The following is a 20,412-nucleotide window of genomic DNA, read 5'->3' as shown; positions in this document are numbered from 1 at the left end:
ATTAAATTTATTTTTAAGTAGTCAATATGAGAGATATACAGGACTCTTATATATCTTATAGCTACAAAATTCTGTAAGCATCATGTTCTTTTTTTAAGGTGCCAGCCAAATGTAATTTTGGAATAGTAACTGTACAAAAATGGCACAAAGGCACAAACATATTTTAAAACAATGTGTTTAACAACTAAATAACAAATAAAAGTGAAAGCATAAGTTGGTTTGACATCTCCTCATTGCATGTTACCATAAAGTACAGTGCAACATGGTACATCTTTACTTTGTTTTTCCTACCAAATATATCCCAGTAAGGTCTAGATTTTTATCTCTGATCTGGCTCCTGTGTGCTGCGTAGATTGCTGTAACTCCTACTGAGACTAGCGCAAATCAGCCTGCAGAATCTGTAAACTGTAACCAGTTCTCCATTTCCCCACTCTCCTGTGCCAAGTATATATCGGCATAGAAGAGAAAATGCTTCTTAAATAATATCACTATAAAATGTAAAATAATAGCAGAAGGAAAGCTAAATTGGGTAGAAAAAGTGAGGAATATGTTTTCAGTTGAAAATTGAAATTACAGAGAGTGTATGTGTGAGAGCGAGAGAGAAAGAAGCGGGTCTTTAATGTTATCTCTGCTAAATTATAGCTATCAGAACTTGAATTGTACTCTGATCTGTTGTACCTAGGATTTAAATGCTTGTAAAACACAGTAATAGTGATTACTAGGGTAGTGCACTGAGGGCCAAATCCTCCTCTCTGTTCAAAGCTTGAATAAATGGGCTCTGTCATCCTCTATTGAAGTTAGAGGAAGAGGATTGAAATAGTCTCTGTCCATCAACCCACAGGACAATGCTAGAGATGCTATGAATGCCAAGTGATCAAGGTGGTTTCCATTAGAATGGGGAGGGTGTTTTGACAAGTAGATCCACTGTCTCCATCTCTTCTGTTATCCATCCCCTTTATGATCTTAACGTAGCACAGCTCAGGAGCATGCCTGTGGGTTGTTAATTCTCCTGTGTAGGCTTTTCACAGCCTGCCCTCCTGTGTGCAGTAAAACAATAATAGCACAACTGCTTTTGGGCCCTGCATGCCAGCAGAAACATAGATGTTCGAATGTCATGGAAATCTGCCAGAGAAAGTTCTCCAAACAAACCAAAGGACTGAGACCACCAAAGGGTTGTATTCCCACTCTGGTGGATTTTACTTTACCTAAACCTAAGAGAGGGGACATACACAACCCTCCACAGTCCCTCAACTTACTTGAAAAGTTGTTCCTTGAAAAAGTTATCCTCCGTCCCATGGTTGCTTTCCCCCAATTCTTTCCTCCCCATGGGATGGGATTGATCTCTATCCCTTGTAGGCTCTTCTTCTGGCAGCTCATTGTTTCCCCTCCTTTGGTCTCTGGCTGTCACTCTCAGCAGCAGCTGGCTCCAGCTCTGTCATCCTTCTGTAAACAACTGAGAGGTGGCTGCAGAGAACAGAACTAATTGCTGCTGAGAGGCAGAAAGGGGGCTTGGACAATTCAGACTGTTGGGGGGCCACTGAGCTGCTGGGAGAGGAACAGCTCAGAGAAAAAATCTCCTGTGCTGCCACAGTCCTGCTGTTGGGATTTTGGTTGAGACACCAATTACCAGAGAGGGATTTTTGCAAACCCGAAACTGTCCCAGACAAAGTAGGTCTGCTTGCAGCTATCCACAAGGGTTTGGGGGGCCAAAGAGCAGAGCAGCATTATGTTAGAGGTACATGCACAAGAATATGAACTTGTTTTCACAGGTTACGTTGTTAGAAAGCTAACCTTGGTAGGTTACAGTTGTGCTGAAAATATGATGTGGTTTGGTTGTAGTTTTGGAGAGATTTTTTGGATATGCTTTCCATTGTTTAATGGTTTGCAATGCAATAGCCCCTTGTTTGTGGCTTGTATACTGGAAGATACAAAATTAACATGTCACATGTTAAGTGAATTATAAACAGGCTAACTGACAGGTCTCAAAGTGTAATTATAAATGGGAAATCAGCTTTGACTAGTTCCTGTAGGAATCAGTTCTTGGCCTTATGCTATTTAGCATTTTTATCAGTGACATGGAAGAAAGCATAAAGTCATTACTGATAAAATTTGCAGGTGACACAAAAATTGGGGGAGTAACAAATGATGAAGAGGACAGTTACTGATACAGAGTGATATGGATTGTTTGTAAAGCTAGGCGCAGACTAACAATGTGTTTTAATAGAGCCAAACGTAAAAGTAAACACAGGAACAAAGAATGTAGGCTGTAGTTACAGGATGGGGGACTGTGGTAGGAAGCAGTGACCCTGAAAAAGATTTGGGGGTCATGGTGGATAATCTGCTGAACATGAGCATCCAGTGCAACATTGTGGCCAAAAGGGCTAATGTGATTCTTGGATGTATAAACAGGGATCATTGAGTAGGAGGCGATATGTGTTATAACCTCTGTATTTGGCACTGGTGCGACTGCTGCTGGAATACTGTGTCCAGTTCTGGTGTCCACAATTCAAGGAGGATTTTGATAAATTGGAGAAGGTTCAGAGAAGAGCCACAAGAATGGTTAAAGGGTTAGAAAACATGCATTAAGTGAGAGATTCAAGGACCTCAATCTGTTCATTGTGACAAGGAGAATGTTACGGGTAACTTGATCACAGTCTGTAAGTACCTACATGGGGAACAAAACATTGATAATAGGCTCCTTAATCTAGCAGAAAAAGGTATAACACGACCCAATGGCTGGAAATTGATGCTTGACAAATTCAGATTGGAAATAAGGTATATGTTTTTAACAGTAAGGGTAATTAGTCATTGAACAATTTACCAAGAGTTGTGGTGGATTTTCTGTAACTGGTAATTTTGAAATCAGGGTTGGATTTTTTTTCTACAAGATATGTTCTAGTTCAAACAGGAATTGTTTAAGGGAAGTTGTAGGACCTGCACAATGCAAAAGGTCAGGAGATCACAGCAGCCCATTCTGGCCATAAAATCTAGGGAATATGTGTCACCGTATAAAAGTTATATTGATCTGCTTTGGGGATGGCCACATTACTCATAGTGGGTTGTGCAGGTAATTCTAAACAAGTGCAACTAAAACCTTTACATTATACCACACTGTATTTATAAACATTTTTGTTAGAAATGTTAAGTGCTTTTAATAAAATGTATTGGAGCTTCTTGTCCTATACTTCCTCCTTTAAAGCCTGCCTGCCTTAGTTGCCATGTGTCCAACTATATGGTATAGGTGTTGTTTTGAGGGTTTTATTGGTTTTTGGATACCATAGGGAAGGCATGATATAAAGAAATAGATAGAGGCACATGCAGGTATTTGTTTGAGATACCACATTTTGCAGGCTAACTGAAAGTCAATAGGATTGAGGCTCCTTAGGCTTTTGAAAATGTTACTTGCTTTGAGGCAGACAGTTTTCTTTCTAGAACACAAATGGCATTACTTTGCTAGGAAATTCTATTCAGATAATAACTTTTGACCAAGCTGCCCAAAGAATAATATCGTAAGGCTATGTTGTATGAGCCACATCATAAGGACTTTGGGCTCTGAATTCTAAAATGCAAAGCAAAGCAGTATATACTTCATATAAACCTTATTGCCTCCATTTGCCAGTAAATAGTGTTGAGCAGTCAACATTGCGCAAAATATGATTACTAACAAAATGCTTGAAAAATCATTAAAACCTGTTGATCAGTAAAATATTTAACAGTATAAGAATGCTTTACCAGAATTTTCCTTTATATTTCCTAAAGAAATAGTGTGTAATAAAAGAAAGGCCTTTTGGAAATGGTTATGTAGTTATTTTTCTTGCCAGTTCATTAAGTATGTCCAGGTTTAACTCCAAGATACTTTACCACCCACAGCAGGGGCAGGATTATAAATTGCTTTTATATTTGGTTAACCATATTAGCAAAGAGCTGACCAAATTTCTGCTTTTCCTATCGTTTTTGTCTTATGAAAACCTCCATCCGAAAGCAATTTAATTAACAATTTCTATGTGTATGCAGAAAGTGAGGGAACTTTGAGTCTCATCTTCCTGAAAATCAGGCCCTTGAAGTCTAAACTGTTTTTCCTATAATAATAATTAATAACTTGCACTTAAACAAAATATTTTATATGTGCATTTCCAAATGCCTTACACACATCAATAAATGTTGTTTTAAAGCTTATGAAAGCAAATTTGAGAGGTAGAAAAACATTATCATTATTTTGAAAATGGAGAAACTGGGGCATAGATATGTGACTTAGCCAGACTCAAACAGTGAGTCAGTATCAGAGCTGATAACAGAATCCAGAATTCCTGACTCCCATTTTGGTGCTCTAGCCATTAAGCAACTCTTCCTCCACTATTACCATGATATTTCTGTAATATCAAAATAGTTTCCAAGGAGTTGTATTCCCCTTGCAGGATCACCTAACTCCCATTATCATCAACAGGAGTTATGCATATGGGTCCTGAATCTGGAATTTAATCTGCATGGGCATTCCCTGGCACCCCTATAGAACTCAGTTGACCCATGTGGATTCACTTGTAGGATCAGAGCCATGAAGAAGAAAGGAAGCTCCTTGGTGTTTGAGTGTAGCCTAACTGGAGATCAAACTGTGTGAAGGGTATGGGTTCCTGTTTGTATTTAGCCTTTGTGACACCACTATATGAGCAGAATTTTAATTCATTATAAGTGAGAACTAAGTACCGTAAGTAGAGGTTTTGTCTCATTTCTATAAACCCATAAGCTTGTTTGAGTTCTTGTTCCTTTTTGTTACCTTATTATTTCTTTCTCTCTGTGCTTTGTGTTTAAGTCAAGGTTACCTCAGTATGAGGAATGTATTGCAGTAGTGCCATACTCTAGCATAGTCCTGTAACCCACACAAGTACTATATTTTACTAAAGAAGATCCAAGGAATATTTCTGTCTTTGAGGACAACCTCACTAATCAATTCATATTACAGATTGGTATTGTCATTTTATTTCTTTGTTTGTTTGTCTTCTTTCTTGTTTCTCCATGTACATGTTTGTACAAGATTAACAAAGAAAAAAAGTTTTTCATTGTTTGTTTTCTCTCTCCTGAACAAAGTGAACTGTGGCATCTGAAAAAGGCTATATTTGATTGTCATATTTAAAGCAGAGAGGCCAGAGTCACTCTTGCAGGTGCAAGGAGGAACAAATTATATCTGCGTGTCATCTGGCTGTGGGGAAAGTTTCCTATGGGAGGGCAAGCAGTGGTGTTTCTGTTGGGGGAGGGCAGTTTTAATCTACAATATGAGCCCATGGGAACTCTTCCTACAGGAGATGGCTAGGAGATGGATTGAATTAGTACATTAGCAGTGCCCCCAGCCAATGCTACCCACTTGTTGTTTTTTATTTTATTGGGGCTGCACTAGGCACTTGTTAGCCCCCTGATGTAAAGGAAAATTGTGGGCATCTCTTGCCACTCGATTCCATCCATTCCTGCTGCAGAGTCCATGTGTGAATTTGGTCATTGCCCACCCATATGCTGAAGGTGCTGTAGATTAAAAGTAAAGGAAGAGCAGATGAGATTGAAAATGTTTACAGATTTTGGTAACACTGTTTCACAGTTTTCTTTTCGTGTTTATACATTCACTTGAAACAAAAAAAAACAACCTGAAATGATTACCTCTCATTAAAGTAAAAACCAAAACAACCCACTAGAAAGAATCTTGCATATTTTGCATCCAAAAATGGAATGTGTAGCTCATTCTGTGTGAATCTGGGTAGTTTATTTTAACTGTCTTCCAATTCCGAACTGTCTTGTAATGAATCAGCAGGCAAGGCAATTTAGGCCTTGTCTACATAAGAAAGTTGCACTGGTTTAACTGAAAATGTGATTTTTGTAAACCAATTTAATTAAACCAATACAGACTCTTGTGTGGACACTGACTTATATTGGTTTAGCTTAAACTGATTTCTAATTGAATTTCACAAAAATGTCATTCTGGGGTTTTTTTTTGTTTGTTGTTGTTGTTGTTTAACATAACCATACTATTAAGCTGCCTGGTCTGGCTTATGGCACTCAGAGAAGTTTTTATTTGTGGGGGGAAATGCAGGTGCCAAATAAATGTCTTGGAGGAAGAGGGTTTTGTGTATGCATTTCAGGCTTTTGTTTGTCTGTTTTAATTTAAATACATTTTCAGGAAACCAATCATGCCACAGTGTTTTCTGTCAACAGGTAGGGAGGAACCAGGAATAGGGTTTTGCATTATTTGTCTGGAAGTCCCTGAGGTATGCAAGAGCACCATATCCCATCAGTTAGGAGGGGAAATGCAATCACAGGAAAGGTTCACTGAGTCAGTTAAAAACAAAAACCCCTCTGGATTGAGATGTTCAAGTGGAACACAACTTTGAATGCTCTGTTTGCCATATCTCATTGCAAGAAACTGGACTGGAGCCAGTGGAAGCTTTATCCCGTAATTGGTGAAGAAAATGTAATGTACTTTCCCCATATACCCTTCAATAGGAAGAAAAATAACCAACCTCTGGGGAGACAAAGGTCACATAATCCTCATAGCCTTTCTTAAGCAAGACAAATGTACTTCCCACTGCTGTTGGTGATGGCATTGACCAATCCCATTAAAATGGCAGTACCTCTGCATTTTATTTTGTAGAAACAACATCTGTCTTAAACCTCATCCAAGAAAGATCACTGTTTCTCTGTATGCCTCGTAAAGGGAATCACAAGTTCTTATGGCTCTAAGGAAGAAGCCTGTTAGTTCAGATGGTTATAGAAATGTTTATGTTTTAACAGAACACAGAGAGGAGAAATGGCCTTGATGTTTAGGCATTGAACTGGAACTTGAGAGAGATTTGTTCAATTCCTGGTTCTACCATAAACTTCCTGTGTGAGTTTAGGAAAGTCATGTGATCTTTCTGTATCTCAAAGCCTGATCTGTATACCATGGAAGATAATTCATTTCACCCACCTTATGTCTGTCTTGTCTACTTAGACTGGAAGCTCTTCGAGGCAAGGACTGGCTCTTACTATGTGTTTGTACAATGCCTAATACAATGGAGCCCTGATCTCAGCTGAGGACACTATGTGCTGCTGTAATACAAATAATAAAAAAAATTGTATATCAGATGTAAACTTGAGATTCAGAATTCACATAAAAATTGTGGCAGTATATTTTTATTTATACGGAAGTATTATTGCATATGGATCAATTCTACTATTGAACAAAATAGATGGTAAAAAAATTTTTTTACTTGATTGCATTGTCAACTTCTTAGACACACAAAATCATGATTTAAAAACTACTTTAAAAGTCTTCTTTAAAAATAGTGTCCTAAAGGCACAAAACCTGGAAAGAAAACCTAAACGGATAAGAAATAAAACAGACCTGGCCAACTTAATTTGACTTGCAAGTACATATGGAAATTTTAATTTATCAGTTGCAAAGTTCATAAAACTGAGTTGTCAGGGAAAAAAAGAAATTGTCAAATCTTGCAGTATTTTTTCTTTTTGTCACATGCAGTTCACTTTTTTTAACATGAAAACTAGTACCATTAAAAATGTATATTTGCATAATTTGCATAGAGCTGCCCTAACACAAAAAAGAGAATGCAAAGTAGCATTGTTTAAACTTGGCAAAAATTGTGGGTTTCTTTTTACCTCTGCAAAAACTGAGTTTTATAACTTTTAGCTTTACTCAACTCAGGGGTGGTAGTAAACTGTGTCTTTGATAAAGCTGTGGTTTTTGCATGAAGCAAGCAAAGTATGTTGTGAAAAATGAGTAGATTGGTGTTGGTTATCTTAGCCAACCTTACTTGTGGTTATAAAGGTATTTAGCAATTCCTTCCCACAGCATGCATTTCAAAAATAGTGATTGCTTCACTCTATTTGTTCCATAGGTATTATTACATGTTTGTCTATCGGAAAAAGTAGAGAAAATACATAAGTATTAATGTGCTTTTTAAAATATATTTTATTAACACATTCATACCTCAAATTTCAAACAACACTAATAAAAAAGTCATTATCATGTATCCACATTTGACTTCTCTAGCCCTTTTGTAGTGCTGTTCTTCACTATTTAATAAGTTTTTAAAAAGGGATTTAAAATAACATCAGAAACCTAACGGTGTGGAAGAAAGTGCAGGCTCTGATTATGCAGTTACTTCATGTGGGGAGCTCTTATGCCTGCATAGAGCTCTGTTGACTTCTAGGGGCTCTGTGTAGGGGCTCTTCCCACATGGAGTCAGTTGCAGAATTGGGACCATTGCTATAAGATTTATTTTCAAATGAAAGCTTTTAAATTAACAAAGAATGTCAAGCTTTTACAAAAAATGCCTTGCTTTAAGGTTTTTTGGAGGGAGGACATGAGTGGGGGCATGAATTGTTTTGTGTTTTTGTTTGTATTTTAAATAAGGGCCATTTTTCTTAAGAGAAAAATTGAAAGGGAGAATGGATATATATTAAAGAAATACAGTCTTGTGGCCTGGATTTCAAAGCAATACATTGTGGTATGTACAAAGGTTGTTGGGCATACTGAAGGAAAAATGAATTTAGAAAGAGAAGTGAATTAAATACTGTACTGAAATAAATTTACATGTGACATATTTCACTTCATCTTTAAAAATTCCATGTAGGGTCACCACAACTGAGACAGGTTATTGAAACATCTCTGATACCTGAAATTTTTAAATCAATTTCTCCTAATTTTTCCTGTGATGTACAAAACAAGGGATTATAGAAAGTCCCAATTTTGAATAGTTTTATTTGTTGTTTGTGTGATTTATTACACACATTAGGTTATGAATTTACAAAATATTTGTGAAGTTTAGAAAAAAGATCCATGATATTGGAACTGGCTCATTTGGAAGAAGAAGAAGGTGTGTATGTAGGAGAGAAGTCAGGTTGTAAGGAGGGGAGAACTTGTCTTCATTCTGCTTAGATTTCAGGAGTATTACTTAAAATGTACACACAATTGAATTCTCATACTGCAGAAAAATGCAGATGCTTTAGCGTTAATGCTCATTGGTTGGTCTGATTTTTTTGCACTGTATGTTGCACTTAACCCAAAACTGAGCAAAACAAATTAGCCTGTTTGGGAAAATATTTATTATTACAGTAGTATGTAGTTGCCAAGTCAAGGCCCCATTTTCATTGGTGCTGTACAGACAAATAATAAAAGATAGTCCCTGCCTCATGGGCACTTAGTGCACAGCAGGCTAGTGCAAGATACATTTACACCCCAGCTTGCTGCAAATTAATTGTTTGTATAGACAAGTCCAAAGTTAAATTCAAGCATACGTTTTTTTTTTCAGGATCGAGGCCTAGGGAATTGTTGAACATATATTGTAATTTATACAACCAGTGTTTATGTCACTGTACTACTTGTGAAAGCAAGTGAAAGCATGCCCTTTCTTGTAACTGGCTTCATTTCTTTAAATAGAATTTAGAGACTAATAAAATAGAAGTAGGCTTAAATATGTCATAATTATTCTCCACAACTAAAGTTTGAGGGCCTGATCTAAAACCCACAGAAGTCACAAGAAAGATTTCCATTGACCTGTGTGGGCTTTGGATTAAACCCTACGTGAACAAGCTTGATAACATACTTCTTGGCTTTTTGTTTGTTTGTTTTTTCTTTTTATATATGTTACTGAGGAAAAAAACAATTTCAGCTAATTACACTGATTTTATTTAAAGGCAACTCAGTGAATTTTGTTGCAGATATTTTATGACTATATTTTCCCACCAGTTTGACAGTATGATCAAAGGCAGTCAGTGACAATAGGTGTAATTTATAAGAAAATGTTTTGTTTGATCATGTAAATGCCTCAAATTGTCTTAATATATTTTATATGTGTTATCTAGGATAACTCATTAGGAATAGTTTGAGAAGGGTTTGTATTTGTGGTAACTGCGTGTATGCAAAGAACCTCTATAGCAAATCAGATTTCAGCCATGTTATCTATGTCATTATGGAAATAAGCATGTATACTACAGATGGCTTTTGTGTAGTCTTCATAAAGGAAGTATCTGGTGTTTTGGTCTAAATATGTTGCACAATTTGCAAAGAATAAATTTCTCTATGACTAAGTTTTAACCCTTTCCTCATAAGTACTCTCTTTAGACACAATGTAATTTAAAATACTAAAATTAAGTGTTCTTTTTCATATCTGAATTTGGTCTAGCATTCAAATAGTTTGATAGGCCAATATGAATAAGAGTATTACCCATATAAACTGTACATTATATTTCTTTCTGTATTGTGGAGGATTTTTATTCTATTAGTTTTTCACTACTCAATTTTTTGTTAAGCATTTAAGCTTTCATTTACATTTCAAACCACCAATAGGTTTTCAACTTTCTGTTCCCAAATATGTTTCCCCAAAAAAGCAAACAATTTAAATTGCTCTTTTGCCCTCAATGTGACGCTCATTCTGTCTAGAATTTAATAATTATTTATGGTAAGTAAATACTTCTCATCCAGTTCTTGCATCAGTAAGTAACCCAGGAAATTACAACTTACTTTCTGATTTGCCTTTCCTATTACAGACCAGCTCAAATCTCATGCTTCCGGCTCCATCACTGCTCTCGCCACACTCCAAGTTAAGGCTGCCAAGTACTCTGGGCACTTCACTGATTCCTCCGTATCCTTTCACTGCTCAAAACGGTGAGCCTCTTTCCTAATTTGATTACTGTCTCTAATGTATGTATGCTGTTTTAGTTGATGAGTCTTTTTTCCTTTGTTGTTATATTAATCAAGTTTAGTATGCAGCACTTCATGGAGTAGTCAAGATGTCATATGTACCATTGCTTATACAATGCAATATTTAAACCATTACCTCAAACTGTTTTTTCTTCAGTTAGATACTTATTGTTATTATGCTAAGTTTTTAGTAAAAAGAGTTAGCTCTAGATTTTCTTAGTTTTTATCAGCTTTTGTGTCAAAGTACTTTAAACACAGCAAACACTATTAAATAAGCAATCACAGTTTAAAATGCATAATTGTTGAAAAAAGAAAAGGGAGAAAAACAGTTGGTCTTCAAATTGGGAATGGACTATTTACAAGGGTGTTAATACAAACCCTATCATTAGGCTTAAAACCAGCATTTTTAAAAAATGCTTAAGTGAATCCACAGCCTTCAGAAAAAAGACTAGTAGCAACAGAATTGTATGTTTTCTGAAATTCTTACATCTTGGTTTCAAAGTGCAATTGTGATGAAAATAATAATTTATTGCAAAACAGCATATTTGATGTTTGTTTGGAGTGCCTGTTAGAATGATATATAAAACTGCTAGGTGGTGGTGGTTGTTGTTATTATTTCTGTTTAAAGCACTAACCAAGAATGTGGTCCAGTTGTGCTAGGTAAAGTACAAACACAAAGTATGTTCGTTTAAAGGATTTTATTTTGTAACTTTGGGAGAGGGCAAGAGAGAGAAGAAAAAAGGGTACCATATAGTGAGATAGAAACAGGAAATTGAGCTTTTTTAAAAAAAGTATATATAGTTTGGTAGAAAAAGATAAATGGGTTCTGTTATTATATAGAATTAGCTAAAAAAGAGGCACTAATAATTATGGCTTGAATCAGAAAGATTTTCTAGTCAGAATATTGATTGATATGCTTTTTTCTAGTGTGAGCTAAAGGACTGACCACAAGTGTAGGAACTGGGAGATGAAGTTCTGATTTGCCTCTGCCACTGATTTGCTGTGTGACTTTGACTGTGTCAGTTAAGCTTTCTGGGCTTCAGTTTCCTTATCAGTAAAACGGTGATAACAGTACCTTAGCAATAACTACCCCCTTCACAGGTATATGGTGAGGTTAATTAATATTTGTTCAGTGCTTTGCAAGTGTGAAGATCTCATAAAAGCAGTAAGTATTCATATTTCATCTCACAGAATGAACATACATCTAAATTTAGTAGAATGGCCCTTTCAAGAGAATGAGCATATATTTTAAATCTACGCTGTAATTAACTCGGTACATAGCTCCCAAACTATACTGTCCTGTATCTTCCTTTAGACAGAAACACAAGATAAATGTGTTGACAATGGCTTCTTACATAGAACAATAAAACATGAATGTGTGCTACCACTGTGCATGCATGTTTGTCTACAGTCCCATTGTTGCCAAAACCGACTACGCTTCAGCACCTTCCTTAAATGCAGAACGTTCTTTGTGAGGCAAATAAAGCTGAAAAAATACAAACAACACTACAGAAGATATGCTTCTAAAGTATCTTTCAAATATACAATGGAACAACCAAAAAATCAAGATTTCTGGAAAAACCACATTAGAAAGATTATGGGATGCATAGACAAAATGGAGTTTCCCATGAGAAAATTTGTGAGACTCCTAAGTGACACCACTTGTCGTATTTTCAGTTTCTAAGCTGCTCTACTGTGTTTGTAGCACTGTGCTATAATGTTTTCATAGAAATATAAGGAAAAAGTTTCACTCATGTAGTTTATTTTTCATCACCAGCTAGCAAGTATGAAGAAAGATACTGGTGACTTTCAGTGTAGCTCTTACTGTTAGTTTAGTTTTAGTTTTGAATATTATGGAATTTGGACTAAAATGGAGATATGAGCTTACAACAGACACATCGAACCCGTGTTTCCCTGATTACCTTGTATTCCTGACTGTGTATTATCTTTTTAAAAGTCGGGATCTACTCTGGCTACTCAAATTCATCTGGCATTTGGAGCAGCAAATCATCCTTTTATAACAGGGATCCTTAGTGTTCATTGATTATGAAAAGTTTGCTCAAGGGCCTAGTCCCTGTTTCCCCTCCAATATTCCTCTTTCCACCAGAACTCCTTGACAAACAGACCTTCATGAGATTTGAATTTAGTACTGAGAATACTCAGGGGGACTCTCCCTTTTGAGCCAGTGGGGATGTAATCCTCAAAGCAAAATTCCTGATGGTCACTATAGCGTCAGTGCAACAAAGCACTTAAGTACATCGATAAAGAGTTATTTTTAAGCATTTGGTTAGTGTAACTGTATGTTATACTACCTGTGTAATGTTGTTCTGATGTTTTGTGATGAAGACCAAATTGCAGCATTGGCACATTCAGCCATCTTTACTTTGAAGACCATCCAGTTGCTCCCGATAGTATAAAACAGCTGGGTGTTCCACCTTGTGGTTAGTGACAATGGAGGTAATACTAAGGATTTGTCTTGAGCTTGCAAGATCTTGAAGAAGTAACTATGAATATTCTTTTTTTATTGCTGCAAAAAGGAAACTAGTACTGCTACAGTTTTTTTATCCAAATGTCCCCTAGCAATTTGAGTAGATGTACTCCACAAGTTACCAAACATGTAGCAATTTCAGCTTTTTTTCCACATGCATTTGGTCATCTTAAGCCTTTTCTGACACAACCCTAATACCCTTCTGTGCGGAATGTCCTTTTTTGTAGCGTTTACATTATTGCTCTGGAAATAATTGACATGATGGAGCTTCTAGTGCTACCATAGTTGATGTCATGTTTGTTTAGATTAGGAGCTGAGGCAAAAGAGGACACTCTGAAGCTTTTTACAAGCCACGATAAGAATAAAAATATGCATTAGTCTCCCTCCCCTCTTCTCCTCCAAAAATCACACTAACCGAGAATATCAGTAACCCCTACCACATATTCTGTGTCATGGATATAGTGACATGAGTATGTGATGTTGTAATAGGCTCTTTGTGGGCTAGGTGGCCTAGTGGTTAACGCTCACCCTGTCGTGATGGCAGTAGTATGGGAGCCTGGGCCTGCCCACTCCACCGGGCTCCGACCCAGAACCCTAGGAGGGTCAGCAGTGTTTGGCCTCCAAGGGGGCTCTCTGAGTTACCCTTCCTGGGTTACATCCTACTTTTGCTTTTCTCCCCCAGCTTCTGGTCCCAGATAAGAAAAAGGAAATAGAAGCCAAACCATCAGCGCCAATCAGCCTCAGCATGTAGTCCTGTTCCCACAGGGAGGCTTCCTAGGCCCCTTTTGCCAGGAGTCTGTCTTTCTCTCCCACCTCTCCCTTCTGAGCTGGGTTGTTCCATTTTCAACCATGTCTTCAGTTGGAGCATGCTCTGCAGGGCTAGAGGGATGGGGCTACCTGGGCCCAGTACTGTCCTTTAGCCCTTTCCAGCCCCATGTGGGGTTTGTATACCCCATCACACAGATCGTCTCATATTTTGTCAAAATGTTGAGAAGCTGCATAAATTCTTCTTTTGTACAAAAACTTAACAAGTCTATTTTTGAATTGGCCATGGTAAATATGTTCCTGTAAGAACAATGAGATGCACAGAAAGGATATATATCTCTACCATTGAAGGCAAGTCTTTGTTCATAAGACACTGAAAATATTATTCAACGCAGTTTATCCTTCTGAAATATCCCTTTTCCTTTAAGAATGAGGAGTACTTGTGGCACCTTAGAGACTAACAAATTTATTTGAGCATAAGCTTTCGTGGGCTGAAATATATCTTCCTACTGTATTTTCCACTGCATGCATCCGGTGAAGTGGGTTTTAGCCCACGAAAGCTTATGCTCATATAAATTGGTTAGTCTCTAAGGTGCCACAACTACTCCTTGTTCTTTTTGCTGATACGGCTTCCACTCTGAAACCTTTTCCTTTACTAAATCTACTGCTGTAAGAGCTAACTTGGACTATTAGAAATTTCACATAAGCTTGTCTTGTGTTCATACCTTCCTGAACATTTCTTAAATGAAGAGGAAAGATCCCTTTCTTGTATTTGCCAGTTTTTTTTCCATCACAGACTTTTTCCTTCTCTTCATTATTTTACATTAATTGAGGATTTCCTTTTGTGCAGTAGCTCTTTCTTACACATATTGGTCAAAAATTTGTGAAATGTCTATTGCTGAATTTGTGAAATTGCTCCTGATTCCCTAAGCAGAGCATAACAATTGAAAAAGAAGCAATTAATGTCATATCTTAGGTTAAACATTCTCAGACAATGCATTGCTAAAAATTTCAAACCAATAATAATAATAATTTTTGTCCTTGTAACCATTTTAGAGACTTTCCTTGATTATGGTCTTTTGTCCCTTACCTGTATCAAGGATATGATAGTCATAGGGCCAGATAGAAAGGTCTCATTCAAAGGTAATCCATCTGTTGATCAGCCAGCAAATACAGTATTAGAGAGTTTCTCTCCTCTGTCCTCATATATAATGTAATGTACTTGACTCCTAAGTAATGTTTAATATTTGTGGATCTTCACAAACACTAATGTAATAAATGTCACAGCGCCTATATGGTGTATGTAAATGTTCTTATTCCCATAACAAGTAGGGTCCCACAGGGATCAGTTCTGGGTCTGGTTCTGTTCGATATCTTTTTCAATGATTTACATAATGGCGTAGAGAGTACACTTATAAAGTTTGTGGACAATACCGAGGTGTGAGGGGTTGCAAATGCTTTGGAGGAAATTGGGACAAACTGGAGTAATGGTCTGAAGTAAACAGGATGAAATTCAATAAGGACAAATGCAAAGTGCTCCACTTAGGAAGGAACAATCAGTTGCACACATACAAAATGAGAAATGACTGCCTAGGAAGGAGTACTGCGGAAAGGGATCTGGGGGTCATAGTGGACCAAAAGCTAAATGAGTCAACAGTGTAACACTGTTGCAAAAAAAGCGAACATCATTCTGGGATGTGTTAGCAGAAGTAATTCAAGCAAGTAATTCAAGCAAGACACGAGAAGTAATTCTTCTGCTCAACACCTGCGCTGATTAGGCCTCAACTGGGGTATTGTGTCCAGTTCTGGGTACCACATTTCAGGAAAGATGTGGACAAATTGGAGAAAGTCCAGAGAAGAGCAACAAACATTATTAAAGGGGAAGACATGACCTCTGAGGGAAGATTGGGAAAAAATTGGGTTTGTTTAGTCTGGAGAAGAGAAGTCTGAGAGGGGACATAACGGTTTTCAAGTACATAAAAGGTTGTTACAAGGAGGAGGAAGAACAGATGTTCTTCTTAACCTCTGAGGCTAGGACAAGAAACAATGGGCTTAAATTGCAGCAAGGAAGGTTTAGGTTGGACATTAGGAAAAACTTCCTAACTGTCAGGGTGGGTAAGCACTGGAATAAATTGCCTAGGGATGTGGTGGAATCTCCATCATTGGGGATTTTTAAGAGCAGGTTGGTCAATCACCTGTCAGGGGTGGTCTAGATCAGTCATTCCCAAACTTGTTCTGCCGCTTGTGCAGGGAAAGCCCCTAGTGGGCCAGGCTGATTGGCCTGGAGCAGTGAACCGTGGCCACTGGGAGCCGCAATCAGCCGAACCTGCGGACGCGGCAGGTAAACAAACCGGCCTGGCCCGCCAGGGGCTTTCCCCGCACAAGTGGCGGAACAAGTTTGGGAACCACTGGTCTAGATAATACTTAGTCGTGCCATGAGTGCAGGGGACTGGACTAGATGACCTCTCGTGGTCCCTTCCAGTCCTCTGATTCTCTGATTCCATTTTACAGATGGGGAAACAGAGGCACTGAGAGATTAAGCAATTTCCCTACATTCAACAGGAAGCTTGTCAGAGATAGGAATAGAACAGGGGTTCTCAAACTTCATTGCACCGCTACCCCCTTCTGACAACAAAAATTGCTACACGACCCCAGAAGCGGGGTCCGAAGCCTGAGCCTGCCCAAGCTCCACCACCCTGCCTGGGCAAGCCGAAGCCCGGAGGCCTGTATCCTGAGCCCCACTGCCCAGGGCTGAAGCCCTTGGGCTTTGGTCGGGGGCAGTGGGGCTAGGGTTTCGGCCCTGGGCCCTGGCAAGTCTAAGCCAGCCCTGGTGACCCCATTAAAACAGGATCGCAACTCACTTTGGGGTCCTGGACCCACAGTTTGAGAACCACTGGAAAAGAACATAGATTTCCTGACTCACTGTCCTGTACTTTAGCTGTGACTTTCTTCCTTCCCCATAGTTTGTCAGTCAGATTAAGTTCTCTGATATGTGATTTATCTGGCCATATCATGCTAATCTTGTGGGGGACTAAGGTCTGTTGCACAGTAATTCTGACTTTTTCATGGATGGCTATTCCAGTGGCCTGTGAATTATCTTTAAAAAAAAAAAAAAAAAAAAAAAAAAAAAACCCATGCACTTAAACATGTTTGCAAAAATGTTGAGGGTCAACTCTTTATAAGAGCCCCTAGAAGATGTGCACACTACTACATTTAGCTGCTTTTTCAGGGCTAAATTCTGTTCTCACCAGGCACAAGTAGCCTGAATTGAAGGGAATTTCCCCAACTCCAAATCCAGAGTGTAGCAATGGAGTAAAGCCCCTTATTGTTCTTGTGCCTTTGCTGTGTGCAGAGTAAATGGAATTTCCTTGTTGAGTAATAGGAGAGAGATTCCATGATCTATGCTAGATGTACATGAAAGCTTTAAAGAACTTCTTTAATGCTTGCCTTTTGCAGTCAAATGCAGACTCCTTTTACTTGCCTTCCTCACTCTGCACAACTCTGCTCCTCCGCACATTTCAGTGTTGATATTATCTCATCCCACCTTCCTGCACTTTGTACTATCCAAGCCCTTCCCTCTTAATCACACCCTTCATTTCCTTATAATGTTCTCATCTTTGTACTGTCTTTCATGCTACCCCATTATCTTGGTCATTACTTTTTAAAAACTAACTAATAAAGAAACAACAATGCCCCTGGCTTTTAAACTTTCACTCCCTGGAGAACAATTAACTCCCTAATCGTTTTTATTTACCTATCTCATTTTAAATTGTAAACATCTCTGGACAGAGACTTCACCTTCCTATTGACCTCTAAAATACCTTTTATGTCTATAGCACAATTTTAAAAATAAAAAATGGGCCCAATCTTGAGATTCTCAGGTATCCCCCATTGAATTCTGTACCTTCCATTGAGTTCAGGAGTTTGCTGAGCAAAGACTATATAAGAACATCAAAATTGGGCCAATTACAATTAGTAATTGGCCTAATAATTAACACTGGTTTTGTGAAAGATCACTGTTTGACTGTAAATACTGCCCAGCTAGTTTCACTAAAATACTGACTTCATTGAAAACAATGGATTAAACCTGCTCTTAAAAATAAATTACATCTGTGTTGGGAACGTGATGGTTCTTGTATTTAAAAAAAAAAAATGTTGGCAAAGATGAGAACAATTAGAATGTTTCTCTCAGTTAACACAGCTGATAGTCAAGGGGTTTTCCAACTAAAGAAAGTGAAAGCAACTTCAAAGGAGTCTTTCTTTCTCTCTGAAGATATTAGCAGAGCTGACTATTGTCGTTAAACCCTCCATTATATTTGATGGACGACTAAAAAATATATTTTTATTATGGTCTCAGATAAATGGTAATGTCAAAATCTTAGAGATATAAAGGATACCAAAAAAGGACATTCAGATTCTACATTGATTAAATAGCCACCAAATCTCAAATTTTCTCTTTCTTGTAGGGGGAAGGCGAAAGCAAAAGCTTTGTTACAAAATCCCACACCTATGCAAATATGCTTACCATTCATAACTAATATGTATTTTAGAATCCTTGATGATTATTGCAGTGTTGCCAGTTCTCACGATTTTATCCTCTCTTAGAGTTTTTTATAACCATCTCTGTAGTGTGTGAGTGCCTTCCACATAAAACCAGTAGCAATGGCGAAGTCCCTACTTGATTTCCTGGTGTCTTTCTGTCTCTTCTTCCTTTTCAGGGTTTAAACATAAATAAATACAGCCCTGATATCAGAGAAGCTAGTTAGAAAGGAATCACATTATGTTAGTAAGCATACATTTCCTTTTTAGTCTCTATGCTTTTATTAATATTACTCCAGTTGCTTATTTGCCCCTGATTTACAAGCTATTTTAGATAATATCCTTCTCCAACTCTTTACATAGACTGGGTTTTAATTTTAACTGTACAACTGCACTAAGTCACTTTAAACTATACATTCAAAAAGGATTTGGGGAAGAAATTTGATGTGTTTTCCAAAAAAAAAATGGTCTTTTTTTCTTATGTTTTTATAAAAAGAATTGAGTAGAGCCATAAAGCACTTATTAAAAGGCTAATATCAGCTGAAGATCAGGCTCTTTGTTGAAGTGTTATTTTATTTCACATTTTTACTTTTCTCTCACTTTTCCTGTCAGGAAAAGAAGTAAGAGAAAGGAGAGACACCCCACCCCATCCCCTAAATGTATGAAATTTTTTGGTTCAGTAAAAAAAATTGTTTTGAATTTTTCATCAAAAAGAAAAAAACTGAAAATGTTGAACAAAAAGAAAACTTAATTTTCTTAAAATCTCCCCCCGCCCACATACTGCTTCCCACCTTTAGTGTATGTCTAGACCATTTTTTTCCATACCATTTACATTTTGGGGGCAACATCCTGCAGAATTTTTGTACACAAAACTCTCATTGATTTCAGGGGGAATTAAACACCTGGATTTAATCCTCAACTGCAGCCAGCTCTATTTATGCTACCCTGATACTGAAGCTGCTGAGGGCTGGATCAGCTCCTGGTGTAATTTAGAGCAGCCTCTGGGATTCTTTGAATTATATCTAGCTTTAATGGCTCCCAAGAATTTGTTTGTACAAATGCTCTGACCACGCCTCTCTTCCCCGCCATGCCTCCGATCCCAGGGGCTATGAGTGGGAATGACCAAGAGCGAGAGTCTCTAGGGAGCCAAATAAGCCTGCTCTGTGGCCACTGGAGCAGCACAAAATAGCTATATTGGGGTCCAGGATCTGACGTAGGTCTAGGGCATGAATACAGGCCCATACCTCTGGAGTATTATAACTATAAGTGTTTCAAAGTATAAAAGGAATAGTAAAAATGAATTATATAATATTTAATTTGAAAACGTAAGATCTTCATAAGTAGACTCATCTAACCACAAAAATGTTTTGACATACAATAAGAATAAAGTTAATTATTTTTGTGTCTGTTACTTTACTAATGAGAACAATCTATTTATTCTGTTTTTAAAAGTTGCTCATTCAGTTTCCTCTGGCTGATTGATTAGATGTTATAAATATAAATGTCAGAATAGTTTGCATTTTCTAGTTCAGCTCAGTGTAGCTTGGTGTATTTGTTTATACTGAGATCAAGGGTATGCACGTTCCTCTATTATGTGTTCTTTTTCATGTTACTCCTAGGCATATTAATTACAATCTTTGACTGAAAACTACACTAAATACAGAGCACAATAACAGCAGTCTTTGAAGATTCCAAAAACTTTGTCAAGAGAACATCATTTATATTTATGTGAAATTGGTATATGTTAGGATAATTACTGCTGTGCCTTCAGGGTAAAGGAAGTACTCTCGGCCAAAATTATATAAGGGTGCGGATTAAATGAAGCATTACTCTGTTTGGCAGCAATGGATGTAAGTTGCGAAATCAGGGTATGACGTAGCATTGTAAAACTAATCTGCCAAAAATTATTTGGCCTGAAAATGCCCTTATTTTTTCAATT

At 37.5% G+C, this 20,412-nt stretch overlaps 1 protein-coding gene across 8 annotated transcripts in view; it reads left to right on the top strand.

Annotated features, from left to right (window-relative positions):
* AHI1 (Abelson helper integration site 1) overlaps positions 1-20,412 on the top strand; it is a 195,510-nt gene that overhangs the window by 74,999 nt on the left and 100,099 nt on the right. For all 8 annotated transcript variants that reach the window (XM_074948472.1, XM_074948471.1, XM_074948469.1 and 5 more), the window contains one exon: positions 10,528-10,645. In XM_074948472.1, the coding sequence (XP_074804573.1) occupies positions 10,528-10,645 (118 nt within the window). The remainder of the gene's footprint in view (positions 1-10,527; positions 10,646-20,412) is intronic.

Source organism: Natator depressus, chromosome 3 (genome assembly GCF_965152275.1).
Source record: "Natator depressus isolate rNatDep1 chromosome 3, rNatDep2.hap1, whole genome shotgun sequence".
NCBI classification, from domain to species: domain Eukaryota; kingdom Metazoa; phylum Chordata; order Testudines; family Cheloniidae; genus Natator; species Natator depressus.
Note: the sequence above shows the minus strand (reverse complement) of the source record. Positions and strands in the feature narration are given on the sequence as shown.